Source organism: Thermobia domestica, chromosome 13 (genome assembly GCF_964235325.1).
Source record: "Thermobia domestica chromosome 13, izTheDome1.hap1.1, whole genome shotgun sequence".
Taxonomy (NCBI): Eukaryota; Metazoa; Arthropoda; class Insecta; order Zygentoma; family Lepismatidae; genus Thermobia; species Thermobia domestica.
Window position 1 is genome coordinate 173,477,692 of NC_137466.1, and position 22,065 is coordinate 173,499,756.

General features: G+C 37.0%; 1 protein-coding gene across 2 annotated transcripts in view; it reads left to right on the forward strand.

Annotated features, from left to right (window-relative positions):
* The first annotated feature begins 2,535 nt into the window (after positions 1-2,535).
* cpb (F-actin-capping protein subunit beta) overlaps positions 2,536-22,065 on the forward strand; it is a 31,987-nt gene continuing 12,457 nt past the window's right edge. Inside the window, exons 1-3 of one of the 2 annotated variants that reach the window (XM_081736914.1) lie at positions 2,536-2,776; positions 17,850-18,061; positions 21,259-21,431. In XM_081736914.1, coding sequence (XP_081593040.1) covers positions 2,774-2,776; positions 17,850-18,061; positions 21,259-21,431 — 388 coding nt within the window. In that variant the 5' untranslated portion in view covers positions 2,536-2,773. Of the gene's footprint in view, positions 2,777-2,868; positions 3,134-17,849; positions 18,062-21,258; positions 21,432-22,065 lie in introns of those variants that run through there. The other variant, XM_081736915.1, reaches the window with a different exon arrangement.

Genomic DNA, 22,065 nt, shown 5'->3' on the forward strand with positions numbered 1-22,065 from the left:
GAAGAATTGCCACAAGAGTGGAAAAGAATCAATCATTATTCCAATCCACAAGAAAGGCGACAAAACTGACTGTAATAATAATCGAGGCATCTCTCTTCTGTCAACGTCCTATAACATCCTTTCAAGCATTCTATTACCAAGATTAATCCCATACACAGATGAAATTATTGGAGATTATCCGTGTGGATTTAGATGAAATCGATTAACTATCGACCAAATATTTACCATTCGCCAAATACTCGAAAAGAAGTGGGAATACAGTAGCCCGGTACATCAACTATTTATTGATTTTAGAAAGACTTACGACTCGGTTAGGAAAGAAACATTGTACAACGTTCTTACAGAATTTGGAATACCAAAAAAGCTAATTAGATCAATTAAGGCATGTTTAAATGAATCCCAAAGTAAAATCCGGGTAGGGAACTTTTTGGCCACGAGCTTTCACGTCGAGAATGGCCTGAAACAAGGAGATGCGTTGTCGCCATTATTATTCAACTTTATTCTGGAATACGATATAAGCAAAATCAAAGATAGCAACCAGGGCCTAGAGCTGAACGATGTTCGCCAGGCTATGCGTACGCTGATGATGTAAATTTACTAGATGATAGAAGAACAATAGAAAGAAATGCAGAAGTCTTATTAAACGCTTGCAGGGACAAGGGTTTAGAAGTAAATGCAGAGAAGACTAAATACATGGAAGTGCGTCGAGACCGTAATACGGCAAATTATGAACGCGTTAAAATATTAAATAATGCTTTTGATAGACTGGATACTTTCAAATATCTAGGATCAATATTAACAGACGAAAATCATATTCACGAAGAAATTAAATGTCGACTAAAAGCAGGGAATTCGTGTTATTATTCAGTTCAAAATCTCTTGTCGTCGCAACTTCTGTCGAGGAATTTGAAGCTTAAAATATATAAAATGATAATCATATCTGTTGTTCTGTATGGTTGCGAAACATGGTCGCTTACTCTGAGGGAAGAACGTAGACTGAAAGTATGTGAGAAGAAGATGCTCAGACGAATATTTGGACCCAAGAGGAACGGGAATGGGGAATGGCGGAAACTTCATAACGAGGACTTATATGGCTTATCAAACATTGTTAGGGTAATCAAGTCTAGGAGGCTTAGGTGGGCAGGACATATAGCCAGGATGGAAGAAAGTAGGAACGCTTTCAAAGTTTTAGCGGTAAGAGAAATCAGAAAACGACCATTAGGAAGACCTAGGCGCAAATGGGAAGACAATATTAAGATGGATCTCGCAAAAATAGGAATACAAAGTAGAAACTGGTTCCAGTTGGCTAAGGCTAGAAGTCAGTAGAGAGCTTTTGTGAACGCGGCATTGAACCTCCGAGTTCCATAGGCTATAGATTTAGTTAGCTTACGAAGCATGAGTAGATGCCTAGGCAGATACTACAAATAGATTAAATGCGCATTTATTGAAAAGGTGGGTTCTACTGACATTGGATAGTTTATATACTCTTCATGTGCTAGGGCCTAGGGGAGACGAGGAGATAAGATTTCATAACATTTCATATCAGGTGACGTCACGCAGAATCGCACGCCTTCATTTTCATTAAAAATGGAAAAGCCAAGAGAAACAAATTTCATCTCATTTTCCTTTGTGGCAGTCGGACACAAATCATCACACTTATCTGCAAAAAGAACTTTTCAAATCGGATTATAGGGAGAGACTCCAGTTCCAATGTTGGGGGGGGGACATGTCTCCCCATTTCCCCGGAATTTGTGGTCATACCTACAGCTGAGACAACTTTCCAGCATGAGGAGAGGGACATATCCTCCTCTGGCATTTATTGCAATTTGTGCCCAAGTAGCGGAAGTGGAATTAATACATATTGATGAGACTACTAAACGCACTACAGCATGAAGTTCAGTTTGAAATACTACAGAATAGGATTCTTTTAAAAAAATGGAAAAGCGAAGAGAAATCAATTTCATCATACATTCCTTTGTGGCAGTCGGACACAAATCATCACACTTATCCCAAAAAGCACTTTTTAAGCCAGATTATTGGGGGGGACAGTCCCCCAGGTCCAAAATTGGGGGGACATGTCCCCCTCGGAACCCCCGGGATTTGCGCCAGTGGCGTCGACATAAATGAGCTAGTTTTGTTGATCTGAAGTCGGTTATGGGCCGGCCATGGGTCAATGCAATCGTACCACATTCGAACCGATTTGCGATATTGCAATACAAAATTGGCGCTTCATTTTGCGATAGTTCACATTGCTGTTAGATTATTTATTACATTCTTGCGTTGTGTTGTAATCCTCAAGTAGTGCAGAGGCCGTCACGAAATGGAGCTCGTCCTCTGTTTTTTGGTTCATTTCTCTCTTGAAGTTTTCTTTCCTGTGGAGCCATTATTTTGACAATAGAATAATGAGATAAATTGGATAGCTCTGGCTATATTGAATGCTGGTATATTCTTAATAAACGAATCTTCAGGGTTCGGAGTTGAGTAATTGCACTTATGATGCTGTTCGTAATTATCTACAATTTAGTGAAATTCCTTTTTCGCTCTTTAAAAAGCGTTAGTAATTATAGATAAAACTACATAAAATTCTTCCTTCCGAAGTTGCTGTTGTCTTATACTTTTACAAAGTATGATGTGACTTCGGCTTTCTTTGATGTTTGACTCACTTTTATTAAGTGTACACACTGCATGTTAGAGGACTGTGGGTCTCCCATCTTCGTTATTGCAGGGCTTATGTCACAAGATTTGCAGCAGCAAAAATTAGGATTAATTGAAAATGGTACGTTGTTTCAGTGATTTAGTGATACCAAATTTGTCATTTTGATATATTATCTAAGTGCAGGTGATGTGCACAAGCTACATAGTTCATATGGTTTAGTGAAGATCACACCCAACTTCTTATCTTACTTCGTGGCTTATTGTGGGTTGTGCATTAACTTAATATGTAAATGCAACCATTTAGATGAATCATACAAGTGCAGTGTTATGTGTCAAATTAACACAGTGTCCTACATATTGCAGTGTTTGGCACAAGATTGATAAGAAATAATTTGTATGCCATTCTGCGTATACGTTAATTTTACGCAGTCACAAGACAGGAAATACTTTGACGCCTATATTTACTTTATGTAGTATGGTTCGTATGATTGAATAAGAAAATGGTTAATATGTAGGTTTGGTGTTGATAATATATTTCTATTAAAGGACTTTGAAACTATAAACCAGCTGGGTTGTATGGAAAAGTTACTGTAATACATAACAATAACAGACCAGAAGTAATATGAAATAAATAGATCTTACTAGACCTTTTATTCATCTCAATACAAGATTAGTTTGCTAATGTAATAATAATTATTATTTATTCAGATAATGACAACATAATATTTAGAAATAATTGTTACATTACTTGCAGGAAAGTTTACTATAGTAAAGTTACAGTCGAAATTATTTAAATATGCTTGGTATAATGTGTCCAAGGATGCAGGCAAACTGGACTCATCCTTATTACTTTTCTATTTTATTTTACTTATAAATTGCATCATGATGAATATGAACGTTTATTAAATGGTAATGATCGTAACTCTTTATTTTGGGCAACGCAGTGATATCCTGTCACTCTTACTATTAGTAATAGGTTGTCACCGGTTCCTTGCTCTTCCTAATTCGCATGGAGTTTTTATATTTTGGGAGCTGGTGTAGTCTTGGCGCACCACATTTTGGAAGATGTACAGTCCACAGCAAAAAACCTCCAACTTGAGCATGTAAGTTTATTGGGAAACCGACTAACAGCGCCGGGAATCAACATAACTTTTATGTGGTACAAATCACGCCAGGAGAAACCTCGGCGTCCTCCCCTGCACACTTATTTTGGAGCAAAAGACTTTGTCGTTTCACAATAAACTTACATGCTCATGTTGCAGGTTTTTTGCTGGGGAGTGTACAGGAAAATTGAATACTTTGCGTAAAAGGACATAAGAAACAATTTTCTGCAGGCGACAGAATTAAATACAAAGTCATAATTACAGCTGTATTTTAGGTTTACAAGTGTAGGGTTATTAGCGTAAAATCATTACAAGTGCTCTAGACCGATAAATTAAGTGAGTGCATGTGAGAGGTAAGTCTATTAGGTGCTTTTTTTTTTACAATGAAATTGTATTTTTGCACAGTGTACAGAAGCTGTATTTTATGTTTACAAGTGGAGCGTTACTAGTATGAATTGTGAAAAGTGCTATTGAAACTCGTATCATTGCCAAGGCATATTATTTCCACTACTTTGGGTTACGCGTATACTCACTGTCGCTGAAGCCCCTGCTCCCTTCGCCGCACCCCGGCGTATCGCGCTGGCCCACCAGCTTGGTTCTGCCCTTATTCGGTTAGGTAGCATTCGTGGTTTTTAGTATCCACCTAGCACATGTTGGTTTGTGATTTGCACTAGTTTTTATGCCATGCATTCCGAAGCCGTATTTATTCTCAAATCGTAAAAAGATTGTAATTTTTCAACGAATTCTTCTGGTGGCTCGCTTGAATTTTATCTATGCCGCGTGAGATATTTTCGTGTCACCCACCGCAAATCTTTTAGAGAACAGTATGAAGGAAGTTAGTGAAAGAATTATATTTTTTCAATATTTAAATTTATTTCTAGTGGTGCGGCAAAAGTAGACCTTCACGAAATTTTGTAAATTTCACCTGCATGACAATGAGGCGAGTTAATGTTGACCGACATGATAGAAGGATCAGATGAATTGGGCTAGGTGCCAGAGAGTATTTCAAGAAATACTAAACTTAACCAGAACCTAAGCCTTAGCGTCGTGGACTTACTCTGCGGCACAAATGCCAATGGATTTAAGTTTTTCTCTGCATTTAGGGAATTAGCTGTTACTGGAGTTGGCAAGGAGTTTTGAAGAAGTTCGAATCTTAAGTTTAACGTCCAACAGTGGGCAAATGGAGATGGCTAAAAGTGAATTAGGAAGAAAGAAACGAAAGACTCACGATGTAGTCTACCATAAATTCAAATAGTCCGATTCCAGCTTCCGCCAATAGCGCTTTGTGGTCGAGAAATATCGTACCGTGCCGTGTGCGTGGGTTCTCTTGTTTCCTCACACTTTAATCATTCCACTATTATCACTGTCTCGTTTAGCCTTGATGCTTAATCGTGGAATTAAACATTAGGAGTTAAAAAAGATTTAGTTCGGTTGGTTTCGTTTCAGCCGTGAAAGGTAATAGAATAAAATTACTTCGCTTACCATAAGGTGAATTGAGTACACCCCTGTTACTATAATCAAGTTCCTTACAAATCTGTAAATCAAAAAAGTCGGTTCTTATCTTAGTAAATTCCGCGGGTCAGGCAAAATGGATGGTGTAGCACCTGGAAGTCAGAGTAAGAGATAAAAGTTATGGATGACATTTAATATCTTCTCCAATCCACCGACGGCACTGGAGACGGTGTAACTTATAGTGAGCCGTTGTAAACGACCTCGTTTATGGGTGTACGCACCATCGCTGACGCGTCTACTCTACGAAGGCAACCTTTATGCCGCTCGCTACTTTACCCCTGCTGCGCTTCCCTGACTGTTAGATAGCATTCTTGCTTTTTAGTGGCCACCTAGCACAAGTTGGTTTGTGTTTTGTGCATTGTAGTTTTTATACCGTACGTCAATACTGTATTTATACTTATGACTACTTCACAGTTACAATAACGAACCGTAGTGACTACCAAGTGACAAACTAAATAATACCCGAACTTATTTTGTAAGAATCCTATATAATGAAATATACGAAACAAATCAGAGTGATCTCTGGGTTAACAATACGGAACCACAGTTTAATGAGGAAATATGCTGTCTTATTTAATCGATTTTAATGCCTTATAACCCCTGTGTATTAGTATTTTTCTGTTTCTACTAGATATTCGTACATGAGGTCGTAGTTTTGTAATCTGTGAAGTGTGGGACTCTTAGAGAGTAAAGACAAGCGATTAATACTAGTGAGGTAATAGGAAGTGCTATTTGAAGTTAACTGTGAAGTAATCAAAATACCCATTTCTACCTTTACAAAATAGAATGACTCGTCCAATTCCAAATGTTATTTGTACTACGGATTGGGATGGAAATGTGACACTTTAGAAATATTACTAAATATGAATATTCAGCTCTTCTGGTAATTTGATGTAGCCAGAGACCTGATGTGCATGTGCAATGTGCATGTTGGTAGCCTCAAATCTGGTTCGAATTTCATTGTTAGTGATAATCTGTTCCCTTGTTGCATCAGAACATAAAGATTGTCGATTGATTTAGTATGGATATGTAAACATAACCTCAGTGTCACTTCACAACATATATTCTTGGCAGCAGCGTCACTGCAGCAAGTTTTGGGGGTCTGTAGTCTTCCCAATAGCTGTATACCATGCGAAAGTATCATTGAAAGTCGCACAGATTACGTTATGGATGCAAAGTTCTATCCATATGTTAAATGGTACTAAACTACTGTAAAAAGAAGAAAGAACTGTTTTGTTTCGAGGCTTTAATACTGAAAATTGAGAATGGGAGGGAAAAGCTGAAGATATTACATCCGATTAATGTTGACAATTAAACTTAGTTGTAAATATCTTTTTGAGAATCTCGAAATGTGAACTACAATTGGTCATCTTCCAACAAGAATTGCTTTCCAAAATTCGCTGGTTGCTTGTAGTTAACCAATAACCAGTACACTTATTATGAATAGTGTAGGAAATAACCGATTTTATATCATACCGATTCCTCTGTACCGTAGTTAAAAATTCAATGATCTACAAGCAGGAAGATAATACGCGACTGAACCGAAGATTGAAATCCAGTTACCATGTTCCTTTTATCCGGGTTTGACTTGCGGCCAATCGTATATATTTTCACTCTTCGTGTGTCATTACAGAGTAATTATTGGTAGGGGAGACTCAGATCAACTCTTGTTGAGGGTAAATATTAAGCCGTAAATCCACGTTACGTGTAGCGTCGGTAGTTAAAGAATATTAAACGACAAACTGTAACTGGAGTTCGTGACTCTTGTTATGATTTGAAGTTGTTAGTAGTAACGTAGGCAAAGTAACCTGTTTCTGAAGGAGGTAGTCAATTGTTGTATAAACTTCATAGGGCAGGTAAGGTCATACCTAAATAAGCACAATTGTGTTTAAAATATGTGTTTGACCCATTTTTACTTTTTTTTTTTTTTTTTTTTTTTTTTAACTTTAAAGTAAACGTGAATTTCCTCACCTCTGGTCTATTGGCTAGCCGGGCTTTGGTGTACGAGATCCCTTGTTCAATTCCCAGTGGAAGAGCATTGAAATTTGAACCATTACACTGGTTCAGCTTAAACGGCAAAACTGCACTTTGAGCAGAACGTTCATAAGAACTGGTTTACAATAAATACTAATACAAGGAATTACGCTTTAAAAAAAAAAAAAAAAAAAAATGAGTCCACACTTCCCTAACCATAAGAAGCTAACTCGACCCTATCCTACTTATCTCTACCTTACCTTATATGAACAATTCCACATCCTGTGACAAAATCACTTGTTCTGCTCAAAGTGCATTCTTACCGCTTAAACTGCAGGTCCACGTCTCATATGTTGTTGATACTGAAAGCGAAGCTAAGCTCCAACTAAACAGTCAATGAAAATTAAAATTATTGTGGAGCTGGATTTCGTTACAATTTCGGTATAGCCGCTATGCTTGCCTCTCACAGGTGACAGGCGTTCTTGATTATTGCAGCCATTTGTTCCATAAAAATTAAATGTTTTACCTTTCTATACTTCATTTTTTTTTTTGTTTCTGTGACCGCCCTGTGTATGTTTTTCGTTTTATATTTTTTTTATATAGTACTATTAACATTTTTTTACTTTCGCACACTGTTTATCTTCACCTCTACTGTCACTTAGGTAATTGTGGTTGACTGGAAACGCATTGTACTGTATTTCTGCTTGCTTCATCTTTCTCTGTTTTTTCCTCTTTGGTTGAATAAGATCTCTGGCCATTGAAAACGTAAGCGCCTGTTTCATTTTATTTCTGTATATATAGTTTTATTTTTCCTGTTAAATTAGATATAGTTTAAACTTTAATGTATTTATTAAACACAAAGAGAATTCCAAAATATACGTATATTTTCTGTTTGTGAAGTTACTACTTCAATATTTTGGTTGTTCTTGATAGCATTGTTTGCGGACAAGAATTAAAATGTAAAGAGGGTTTGAAATTTGAAATTTTTTAATGTGCTAAGTTGAAACTACTAATTTCCAGCTACACTTCCCCCATCATTTAAACGTTATTCTTACTTCCCGACTAATGCTGTCGAATATGACGAAAATATTACAGAAATGATTTTTTTAAACAGAGGTTATAGGCGAGATTGGTTTTACTCTAATGTATTTTCTGTGCATTTAAATTGTATGAATCTTGTTAGCGAGTCCACATTAATGAGAGCAGTTTTAAATTTTATAATTTTAAGTTATAGAAAAGGTTTTAGAAAGGAAAGTAATTTTGTAAGTGCACAAAATTTTAGGTAATAAGGCTAAAGTAACGGGAACAGGTCTCAGGCGCCACATGATGTACACGTCATATCACAAAATTGGTCATAGGAGCCACAGAACATACACGCCATTGGTCATAGACGCCAACAGTCACTATAGCACATCTATCAGGAGAAATCTGTCGTGCAGGCCATGTTCGCGTTCGGTCATAGCAGCCACATCACGCAGTAAGTTCAAGAGAGGTCAGACAAGTCACTGGACGTAAACACCAACAGACACAGAGCCACATTGTTTTTATGCATACCGATGGTTTTCAGACTTCTCAATGGACATTTCATTTTTGTCCAAAGATTGTAATTTAAAGACACCATCGTGTAGAACTAGTCTTCAATATACCACATATCAAAAATCGTAGAAAAATATTTCTTCGTTACGGAGATATAACGCTTCAAGCAATGGAAAAATGAGCTGCTTACGTCACTGCAATACAGACAAGGGTTTTGGTGTGACGTCACAGGTCCGTAGCCCTTTGTGAGGGGCATTGGAAGCTTCAGGGGATCCTTTCATATTGCAGTTTCTCACTGCAAACTAAAAATAAATTTAGTAGAATAGTGAAAGGAAAAACGGCAAAATAAGTAATACACTTATTGTATATAAACGTAACGTATTAATAAGACCTACTTTCCTAGCTTGAAATACATTAATGGTCATTTATAATGTTCTATCACTACAAATATTTTAGATACTTATGCACTTAAGGAGGATTACTTTACTATTGTATTACCCCAAAAACAGAGCTTAAGCACTATATCAGTTCATGCGCAGATTGAGAATATGTAGGCCATCATATAGCTTTCCTTTATTTTGAAGATCTGTCGTGAATCTCCCTGCTATTATACTACAGCTACAAATAAGTACTTTCTGCACCAAAAGCTCTTAATCCCTTTTAAAATATTCATATCCTAATACATCTTTTCATTTTTTCTACTATATACTCTGCATATTAACAATCGGTCACCCCACACCATTGCTACAACTATTCTTATCTTAATGCTACAAGAATCGTATTATATAGCGCTTTACTTTCTTATATTTCTATAAAAGAAATGCTTTTGGGGTCATCGCGGTGGTTTGAAGCTGAAGGAAGCTGTATCGAATAGATGCAGACAGATGGTTAGGCTGCCGAAAGACCATCATAAACAAGATAAGGTCTCGAGAATTTTTCTTGTGACCAAGACGCCGGTTCTCAAACCTAGGCACCATAATAATAAAATTTCATACATGGACCTTCATAATTTTATTTTTGATTTAACTTATTTATGAGCCAGTCTCCTATTTCCAATCGCCTTGACTACCTGGCGTCCAGGATTTTTCGAGCCTGAACAAGAGGAATATTGACAGAAATTCATTATGTGTTACTTTAAAACTTCAGCTTTTTCTTTTCAAAACCTCACACGAAATAGTGTTCTAAGTATATAAACATAAGTTTATTTATATTCTTCTCCCCTTCAGAGAGGCCATGGTGGTCGTTGTTTTAAGCGCACGAGTAGCAGACCGGAATACAATCGCAAATTCTACTACTTAGAATCGTCGCATGAGCGAAAGGAAGTGTTCTCCGTAATCAGCTAGCTCTAAAGTTTTTTTTTTTTTTTAAGTGCAATAAAAAAATCAATGAAAATGTCCATTAGTGAAAAGTATTCTGTGATTGTAGTTTCATTGTTGAACCTGTAAAATTGGGATTCGTGTACAATACCATCATCAGTTAGTGTAGTTCCACCAGCTTCCCATCTGATTCGACTCATAGGAGAACAAAGCTGTAGGGCCTGCACGAGGGTATGTCGATAGGAGCTGGGGTGATATGACGTGTCTGCGTAAGGGTGCTGGCGATGCTAATGTAAACTTGGCCCAACGTGGGAACTTGCGAATAAGTTTTCATGATGTTAGATTACTATTTCTGTAGAATTGTGAGTAGTCGTTATACGGAGACAATTGCATTCTATAACTATGTGACCATAATCTAAGTAAAAATAGAATTGGTATTAGCATATACCTTTTTAACGTATTAAAGAGATTGTTTCTGCAAAGAAACGATAAATTTGCACTTCGACAATACTGCACACACGTGGTGCCCGCGTTCGTTTGGATCTATGCCAGGTGACTGCTCCGACTAGTGGTTTATCACATTAATTGCGTGATATGGCAGCTATGACACAACATGAATGTAGGCTGTATGACCGATTTATCTTATACCTAATCGTACCATAAGTACTGACACAAAATTGAAAGTGAATTGTTATGGAAATGTTAAAGATACTTTAATATCCTTATTGTATAACTTATTTTCAAATCTAACGAACACATAGCACCAATTACTTTTCAAAATGGGCGTCTTTAACCTTCACACAGTCCTTAAGTCTCTGTGGCCACTCATCTATAGCATTACGCACTGACTCTATAGGGAAATCCGCCACTGCCTTTACCAGAGAACGTTTCAAACTGTCAATATTGGCATGCCTCTTCTTACAAACCATGCCCTCAAGCACTGACCACAACTTGTAGTCCAATGGGTTGAGGTCAGGGCTGCTAGTAGGCCAATCATCTGGAGCAGTGAAGTCCAGGACATTCCTCCTAAGCCCCTTCTGGGTAGAGTGTGTCTTTTGGGCTTGTGCGGAATCCTGGTGGAAGGTCCAATGTTAGTTCCTGAACAAAATGTCACTCAAAGGCTTCACAACAAAGCTCAAAGCAGTATTTTCGTATACTCTAGCTGCGATTTCATTTTTTTATTATTTTTTTAAATTTATTTTTATTTTTATTTTAATGCAGCGTGGTGATGCCATCATTCACCATTCCCCACCAAACCATGACTGAGGCCGGATGATGACCCTCTGATCTTCAGGGTTTTCTCCCGAGTTTCCTGGAAAGTTGAAGTATAAATTCGGTTATTTTGTAATTGAAAGCTTCCTCACTGTTGAATGTCTTTTCATTTGTGAAAAGAATTCTCCTGTGCCCATTTCTGCGTAACGCTGCAATAGGCGTTTTGCTTTTATCACCCTGTACTCTTTCGGATGTGCGGTGAGGAAGTGACCTGTATTTTGCCGGTAAGCCTTCAACCCCAAGTCATTTCTTAACAAACGAGACATGACATTTTGGAAACGTTCAGCTCACGAGAAAGCACTGACAGGGTGTCTATCGGTCACGAAAGTCATGAAAAAGTCGCGAAAACGGTCATGAAAGTCAAGAAATTTAGCTTTTGGGTCACGATTTTTTTTTTTTTTTATCTGTACAAATATAAGTATAGACTGGAAAATTTTGTTCTATGAAACGTCAAAATTCACCATCAATAATGTTCATGGTCGGCTTTAGACTCTACCAAATCGCAAGCAAAGCACACTTCTATCGCATGCATGAAAATTCGGCCCAGTTTGCACCCAAATTCACTCTTGAGAATGTTACTAAATTTTATGGTTTGGGAAAGAATAGGTCACGAAATTTCATTTTGGAATTTTAGTAGACACCCTGACTGACTGCTTTCGTACAGGATTTCTCCGAATACAAGTCGCCACTGCTTACACTAACTTTTTGGTTCTTACACTGCGTGGGCGGCCTTGCCTTGGGCGATCGTCAACTGTTTCAGTCGCCGTGAATCGCTTAATGGTCCGATATACGAAAAATTTGCTAATATTCAACTTTTTAAGTGTTGTGAATATCACGGGGGCTGACTGACCCACTTTATGAAAAGCTATTACTACTACACGATTTTCGTAATCGCCCCACTCCATAGGTACACTTTCTCTATGACAGCTCTACTCATAATGATCCACTCCACCCTCTTGAACAGGCGAGTTGACCGCAATCTTGAAAACCGGATGTACCCTGCCTCAGTACTTGTGTCAATGGTATGACTAGGTACATGAGGCTTAAGTGATCATTGGCGTGTGTATCCAGTGCCTCCTACGACCAATTTTGTAATGTAGCGTCTGACACTTAAACGCGAAGTAAAGTGAATATACACATACATACATACGTATTAACAATAATATAACATTTGCAAGGCTCTGACGTAAAGTGATATCGAGGGACACAGTGGCTTAGTAGTAGAGCGCTCAGATTTGATCACAATGAGACTGATTTTGTGGTAGACAGGGTTGTTGGAATTTTCCTCAGACTATCCCCTTTAAAATAATAATAATCGGTAAAACCCACAACAAATCCCACCTCCAAAAATATACTTCAAACCGTGGATAGAAATGATAACCTTAATGTGATCGTAACTATTTTCTTGAGTAGTGTTTTCTCAGTACAGGCCAAGGTTCAGAGTTGGCTTTAATTATGTATTTATCCAAAGGAGATCTCCTGCCAGAACAGAACACCATTGATAAAAATATACTTGGGAATCGTGGATAACGAATTTAGTTCGCGCTTATCAAATTCGCTGCAAGGATTTTCAACTGTAATCTGAGACGCAAAGCAAACTGACTATTTCCTTTTTAGTACATGCTAATAATAAAATGTTTTTCTTCCATGTGTTAGTTAATTACAAATCGAAAATGTTTCACTTTAGAAAGGATTTCTAAGACCGCATTTGAATAATTACTTACATCCAAAAAATAAAAAAAAAAAAAAAAAAAACAGTTAAATGAAAAAGGAAACAAAATCTCTTATAATAATTAGAAATGCGCAATTTTTTATAATACCATATTTTGAATCAAAGACTACAAACGCTTCACTTAACAAAGGAATTTATGTTAAAATGGAGATCGGGAAACTCCCAAATTCTTAGTGTGTATCTGGTGGAATTTGGCATTCACAGTACGATTGCCACATGTTACAAAGGATCGTTAATCGTAAAATATATTGTAAATCAAATTGGCAGCTAAAAATGAGATTTTAAAAATACGATTTCCAACTTTTCAGTTCTTTTAAAAAGTCACACTTTTTATTTTTAATGCAGCTAAATGTTTAATATTCTTACATTTTTTTTAAAAAGGAAAACGCTATTTCAAAGACTCATTCTCTTCAGAATAAAACAACCTTTGAAATACGCATGTGTGCATGATGCACAAGAGAAGGGAAATTTGGGGTAAAGTAGGGAAAATTCCCTCCAAAGTCCCTTTTTTGAAATTTGATGCCCTCTGGAGCTGCCTCGACTGTAGGTACCCTAATACAATCTACCTTTAAAAACGCTATGGCCGATGCGTGATGAGTGTGCCTCTGGTAATGGGTAGGTATCTACAATAGTTACAAGGAAAAACCTTTCTCAATCCTGTTTGACAATATCAAATTTCATATATAAATAAAGGAAACGTAGGATATATAATAAAAGTTTCCAAACACGGTACTATTTGTCCGTATCGTTAATACGTCATCCTCTTCAGAATGAAAGAGGGTTTACTATGCTTGTTTGTTCATGATGTGCAAAGAAAGGAAAATTTGGGATAAGTAGGGAAATTTCCTTTGAAATAATTTTTTGAAATTTTGCGAACCTGGAGCGGTCCCGGCTACAGGTACCTGAGTATAATCTATTATGCAAAACGCTATAGCCGATAAAAAATTGCCTAATCCAAGTATCGTTACAATATCTGGAATAGTTACGAGGAAAAACATTTTTCAATCCTGTTACAAAACAAATGAGTTACTGTCAGAGAATCGAACCCAGTAACAACACTGATCCTTATAGTATACCACGCATTACGCTCAAATTACACCATCATTTACTATTCGTTAATAAAAATGTAACAAACCTACATAAATAATAGTTACTGAACACTCACTTTCTCTGCTGGACTCAGGACGTAAACATATAAAATGTTCTGGATGGAAGGAGAGGAAGGGGGGTAAATGCTGTAATGCTAATTTCTTAATATATATGCACATGATTTTATTTTTATTCTATATTATATAAATTTACCAACCTCTTTGTTACTCTACAAGATTTTTTGCTTCCTCCTTTCTTGAAATCGAAATATAAGCGAGTGTCAATGCCAAGTGGAAAGTGTGCCCCACGAAACACGGATTCCCTTTGTGCGACAAGGGAATGCCATGATAATTACAAATACACAAATCAAAGCTGTTTTTTGTGGTAATACCATAATTTGAGTCAAAAATATTTCAGATGTTTCACTTCTAAGATTTTTCCTAGTTAGCTGGGGTCAGATTTTCGGATCGCCGTCCTCCACCTGTTTCTATTTTGTGTCATATCGGCTGTGACACCACACTGCACCTTATCGTTCGTAACACAATGTCCCTATTTCTTCTTTGTCTGGCCTCGGGATCGTTCCCACTCACTTCTATAGCATCTACTCGGTGAGCAGCGTATTTCAAAGGTCTTTTTCTAACATGCCCACACCATCTCAGTCTAGTTTCAGTTTTTCTACTACTAGTCTCAACTTTACTGTTCTTTGGATCACTTTATTCTTAAGTTTCTCCTGCGTCACTCAACACATTCGCCGCAGCATCTTCAACTCCGCAATATGCAACTTATATTCCTGTCACTACTGTTTTGTAAATTTTTCCTACTGTTTTGTAAACTTTCCTTTAATGCGTATTGGTACCTTACCGTCACACAATACTTCCCCCGCTTTTCTCTATTTCGTCCAACCACTACTAATTCTGTTGTTTACACCTTTTATTCCTGCATTTTCCTGCAGAATTGATCCCAGGTACTTGAATTTCTTCGTCATTAGCACTCTTTTTCGTCCAGTTGTATTCTCGATTACGTTTTTCTTGAAAGGACAACATAAATATTCTGTCTTCTTCTAATTTTAAGCCCTTTGCTCTCCAATTCTCCGTTCCAGGCATCTAATTTGTCTTGCAAAACTGCCTTGGTCTCTCACTTACCAGCACGATGTCATCAAATAGCATATTCCAAGGTGCTAACTCCTGAATATCCGTTGTAAGTTCATCCATCACAATTGCAAAAAGGTATGGACTAACACTAAATTTCTTTTGAAGTCCCAATCCATTATACATATCTTGGAGTATGTGTTCGGAACATACTTCTTCAGTGCCCGCCAAATAAGATCCCTGGAACTTTCTCTAGGTCGATGAAAACCATATGAAGGTCCTGGTATTTTCGTACTTTTCCATTAGCATCCTAAGTGCAAATATTGTATCCATTGTCGATCGCCGTGGCATGAAACCAAATTGGTTCTCTGTGATTTCGGTCTCTTCTGTCAATCTTGCTTCTATTACACTCTCCCAGAACTTCATTACGTGGCTAGTAAGTTTTATTCCTCTGTTGTTGCAACATTCGTACACATCTCCATTGTTTTTAAAATGTAGGTGCTTCTCCATTCGTTTGGCTACTAATGATCTACCTCTTCTTTCTAATTACTATACGTGTATAATTACACATAAAAACGAAAAAGAAGTTGCATTAGAAAGGAAATCAGGAAACTCTTAATTCTTATTGCGTATGTGGTGGAGTACTATGTTTTAAGATTATAGTATATTACAAAGGTCGTTTAATCGTAATGTAAGAAAACAAATTGACAACTGGAAATGAGATTAACAAAAGGAGTTCATTTGATAAAGCCATTTTTTTCGTAGATTTTGGGGAACTATCCCAATATTTGCCTGGCATGTTTTGATGGAAATTAAAGGAAATTTTAGTATGGACATGTGGCCCAGAGAACTGATTCTTGAGTGTAATAAGGGTCCTATTCTGTATTATATAGAATTACCCATCTCTGTGTTGCTCTACAAAATTGTCTACTTCCTTCTTTCTAAAACTCGAAATATAAGCGAGTGTCAGTGCTACAAAGTGTCTCTCACGAAACATGGATGGAACTTCACGGATTTCCTTTGTGCGAAAGAAAGTTTCATTGTTTCATGTGTACAATAGAACATGAATACTTAAGTAGTATTTCAAGTATGAATATGGCTTTAAATGTACGTACAAAATTTAATAAAATCTAATTTTCTCCGATACAGCCCACTGGGCTGGGTTCTCTCGTTTCCTCTCATATTGTCGTTCCTCCAATTATTTTATAACAATTCAATTTCATAAATCGTCTGTCTTCTTTAGCTTAAAGAGTATAATCGTGGGATATAAAACTAGAAATTTCACATAAAATTGTATATCCAAAAATCCGTAAAATTATATCCATATATTTCTGTATATTTCTTGGGAAATAGAAAAGTTTGTAAATTATTCATTGCATCTTTTGAAAATTCAAGGTTGCTAATTAAAACTCCAACTGACCAAAGCAGTATATATACTCTTAAAATATATATACTGCGTTGGTCAGTTGGAGTTTTATTAGTTTGGAAAAGTTTGGAGTAACGTTAAGACATACGCACGGAGGGGCAGTGAATAGGCTCTGCTCGGAATAGTTGTGACCTAATGACTTAGTTTTGAATCCTTAAAATTTCGTGGTTTGGGAAGGGCATTCACTCTTTTTCTGATCAATTATTGTTCTTGCTTAGGATTTCTGGAGATAACTACTTCAGTTTCAACATTGAACATTTCGTGGAAGCTAGCCACTATAACATAAGACGCATGCCCTCTTCATCAACGTATGAAAGGGAGTACAATCATTATCACATCACTTCACTACAATCATGTACTTCAACTTGATTAAATCATCATGTCCCCAAATTCGAACTAGTTAACATGGAAATATATTTGCCTTTGCTGGAGTGATGCGTTTAAAATATTGTCGTGTGAGGTGATACACGAGTGCAGCCCGTGGCTAAATTAAGAAGTTAATATTTTTACTGTTATGTTTAAAGAAGATAGCTTTTTGAAAACTTCCTCTCTTGAAACACTTATGATATATTAACTTTTGTGATTGTCAATAAACGTTGATGAGACTTTAGTACAGTTTAACTTACGGAAACGGGTGTTTTCTTAATTTAAAAAAAAAGGGGGGGGGAGGTTTAATATGGTAATGTATTTATAAATAAAACAAAAGCAGAAGTTCCGATTTGCAAACATTTTCAAGCTACAAGTCTCGAAAATAAAATGTGTTACTGTGGAATATATCTGAGATAATACTTCGTTAAAAGTAGTTGAAGCTACATAATATAAATTAATTTTGTTCCATTTTTGCTAAGGCCTCGCAATTTTGATTTAATTCTTGCTGTTTGTATGTGAGAAATGGAAGCGACAACCAATATATCGTCGGCGGCAATTCAAAACCTGCTATGTGCATTTTGCAGGAGAAGCGAAAAACAGTATACTGTTTTTCGCTTCTCCTGCAAAATGCACATAGCAGGTTTTGAATTGCCGCCGACGATATACATACATACATATATAATAATAATAACAATAATAATAATAAATTTCTTACACCTGTTTGATTATTAGGTATACTGAAGTTGGTTGATAATCTTGTTTTTGTTTCTCTTTCAGACGGAACAACAGCTGGACTGTGCCCTAGATTTAATGAGGCGTTTGCCTCCGCAGCAGATTGAGAAGAATTTAAGTGATTTAATTGACCTTGTTCCCAGTCTCTGTGAAGATTTATTGTCTTCAGTTGACCAGCCTCTAAAGATAGCACGTGATAAGGAGCAAGGAAAGGATTACTTGCTTTGCGACTATAATCGAGATGGTGATTCATACAGGTACTTACTTTCTCTTGTAGATTTTTTTTTAACTTCCCTTTAGCTTTTTAAAATTAAGTATAAATAAATTTTGAATAAAGTGTAGAATATTGTATGATCCGTTCATCAATTTTTGACCTGTAATTCTTTAGTTTTGAAATTAAAATTTACATTCCATATTGCAGAGTTTTATCATAAAATAGTTAAGTTTTATCATAAAATATTTTTCATTCATGCTAGTATATTCAGAATAGTTGCGAAATATCATGGACGTTTTTGTGAAAATTCTTAAAAGTTATTACATAAATAATTCTTCAGATTTCATCAGTTGTGTTCTTAGACATTAATAGGAAATTTTTAACCAGAAACGTATTGAGAACAAGAATTATATAAGGTTTTATCATCAATGTTAGTAGGATGGGAGGGGGGATCAAATATAAACGAGCCTTGTGTTGCAACAATATATATATTGTAGGAAACAGAGGCATTGCCACAAACTATTTTTACACATAGTCTCCGTCTTTACAACATAGCCTTTCCCAACATTTCGGCAGGTTTTTGATGCCGTTCTCGTAGAATGAAGCTGGGCGGGTAGCCAACCAGTTGCGCACGAAGGTTTCCATCGTTGGTCGCAAATCGTTCGCAAGTGCTTCTTTGAGGGGTCAAACAGGTGAAAATTGAGAAGTTTGGGCTGTACGGTGGATGCGAAAGCGTTTCCCAGTGCATTACTACCAGTTTCTGCTGCGTAACACCTACTGTGTGGGGTCTGGCGTTGTCGTGGAACACCAACACCTGACAGATGGAACAACCTCGTCTTCTGCGTTGATACTGCAGCTTAACTTGAACCAGGAGGCCGCAGTAATAGGTTGCATTGATGAACGGACATTCGTGTTAGAAATCCACCGGTAGGAACCCCCTCCAGTCCTAAAACACCGTGGCCAGCACCTTCCCCTATACAACGGAACCTTGACTTGCACGGGGTTGTTTTCGCCTTTCCGTCCGCCACTCCATGCTGGTACGCTTGGACGCTGGAGTGTTATGATGCACCCATATCTCATCACAAGTAACGATGCGATGCAAAAGCGCTTCCCCTTCCACGTCAAAACGAATGTGAAGCACTCGAGCAATGCGAGCTCGTTCAGCTTTTTGATCATCGTTCAGCAACTTGGAAACCCACCGAGCTGTGATTTTGCGGAAGCCCGATTGCTTTGTGGTGATTGATTGGACACTTCCATAGCACACACACTGTTCTGCCGCAATTTGACGCACAGTGAGGCGTCGATCCCATTCGATAAGCTCACGAACACGTGCCATGTTGTCATTAGTCACACTGGTGCGAGGATGAGGGTGGGGGGCGAACTTCATTTGCAACACATTCATTGCACCACAGCTTCACTCTTGCCTACGAAAGGGTATCATTCCCGAACTAAGCCTGCAGTCTGCGGTAAATTTCGGACCTTTTGACGTTTTCCTGGGTGAGGAACTTGATAATTATGCGTTGCGCAACAGGCACTGGCACGCACTTACTCATCGTAAGGGCTACTAAACGAAGCATGCGACAAACCGGCTCTTCTGGTTCGTGATTCAGCAAACCCACCTACCGACTGCATCTGCCCAATCACACCCAGCTACCCGTTCTGACGCTTAGCCAATCAAGGCTCGTTCATGTTTGATTCACCTACATATACTCGTAGTTATGAAGTGTGGTAATATGAAAGTTCCATGGAAGTTCTTGATTCAGGGTTTCACAACAAAAATCCTTCGAACTTACAGAAGATGTGTATTGCACGCTCAGTATTTGTTGTATTCTTGTCTAATTTATTGATTTATTGCAAGTTTATTAATTCTAGATCCTGCGTTTAATAATTTAAATAAGTTCTTATCCTCTACATAGATTTACTTAGAAACTTATGCTCCGGCGCTGCATTCTGGTGTAGACCCTGGCCTCCTCAACGATTTGCTTCCATTCTTTTCTATTGTTGGTTCTTGGTTCACTCTCTCTCCATCCTCTCACTTTAGTGATCATCTTCAAGTCCTCTATCACATCATTAAGGCATCTCAGTGTAGATCTTCCTCTTCTTGTTACTGTATACAACCTCTTATATATATATGTAGTGCATTAAACCTCCATATGAATTGAAGTAGTCTTTCCTTAATGTTCGGGATTAGTTCAAACGTCATTTTGTTAAAGCATCCTTGACATTGTTCGTACTTACGTCACCAATTATTTCCGTTGCTTGGTTGCCTTTTTCATCCAATATTTTATAAATATTGGAGTGTCTCCTTTATATCTGTATAAGATGCGATGGTTCATGTTATTACAAAGAATATAAGTGTTGACACTGTTCTTTACGCTCCCGTTAATCTTAAAATTACGGTACGTTGGGCTGCATTCACCATTCCTGCAATATTATTGCCATCGCTTTTGGTTTTGCTAGTTACCATTTTAATACGTGAATTAAAATGCCTTTTGTTCATCTATGCTAATTCAAGATATTTAAATTCTTTAACTCCATGTATAATCTGATTATCGTACGGTACTTTATAATTGGATTTCTCTACAGTTTTCCATTTAGTAACAGGTGTTTCATCTTAGTTATACATACATGAAGTTTGTTTCTTGTATTATCTCCGGGATATTCAAACTTCAGAGAACATCTAGGACTGAGTAACAATGTTAATCCTAGTTTGGAGGATAAACCTGTTTTTATTTGCCGTATTCTCGCTTTTATTCTTGAGATTGAAATCGATAACGTTCTGTAAGATATTTTAGCCTTTACTTGCTTTGTTTATTATTTTTACAGTATTATTATTATTATTTCAGGACCTTTGTTTTTATTTTTATGTTTTGATTATTTATTTTGTTTTATTCTATATGCGATCGAAGTTTTATTCATATTTTCTCTGTTTTTAAAAGTTGTGCATTTGTTATTTGTTTTTATGTGTGAAACTCATGAACGGCGTGTTTTGACCATTGGTCTTTTCGTAACGACAAATAGACAGCGCTGACATTACATTTAAATCCACAATCAATCAATTTTAACCCAAGAATCCAGCGTCTTATCCCAGTTCTAAGAAAATCATTTTAGTTTTTCTCTTGGTCTGCTCTTGGTGGAGTTTGGAGAATTTTGCAGTTGAAAGTTTACTGTTTTGAAGTACCGGTAATTTAATATCATTATCAAATCTCATTTAGTAATGGAAACTGAATCTTGTTCCAGGTCTCCATGGAGTAATACGTATGATCCGCCCTTGGAGGATGGATCAATGCCCTCAGAAAGATTAAGAAAACTTGAAATAGATGCTAATCACGCCTTTGATCAGTACAGAGAAATGTATTTTGAAGGTGGAGTTTCTTCAGTTTACTTGTGGGATTTGGACCACGGATTTGCAGGTAGGTTGTTATTGTAAAGATATCTTCTTCTCTTCTAGGAATCTCAAAGCAATAATGGAAATTGAATTATCAGAAAATTAATAAAACATAATTACATTAAAAAAAAAAAAACAAACTATAAAGCCTTTCGCTAAACTCCTTATCAGGTAGGAAAGTGATAAATAAATAAATAAATAAAATAGAGCAACAGGTGTGAAGTACCTGGGAGGGCGGTACCATTTTAAAATGCGAACTGACATGATAGTATAGCAAGACTGATGATGGAATTTAATATCAGGAGATGAAACCAGTGCACTGGTGGGTCGGTTAGAAATTAAAATAGTGGGAGATAATCGAGGATTAAAAATATACAGAAGGAAAAAAATGGCGAAAGTAGTTGTATGGGAAACCAAGCAAGTACAATGACGCAGCATATTATATATGGTTAACACCAGGGTTCGGCTCGCGAATAGGATGGTAATGTGTCTTCCCATCTCCTTTTGATGGACATGGAAAAGTCTCGGGGAAGGATTTTAAGAATACTTACCCCGCACGAGTGGTCAAATGTACTGTTGTAAAGAGTGTGTGTTCTGAGGCAAATAGATTGGCAAGAGTTATTGATATGTATCGAAGAAGTAGTTGGCCAGCATAAAAA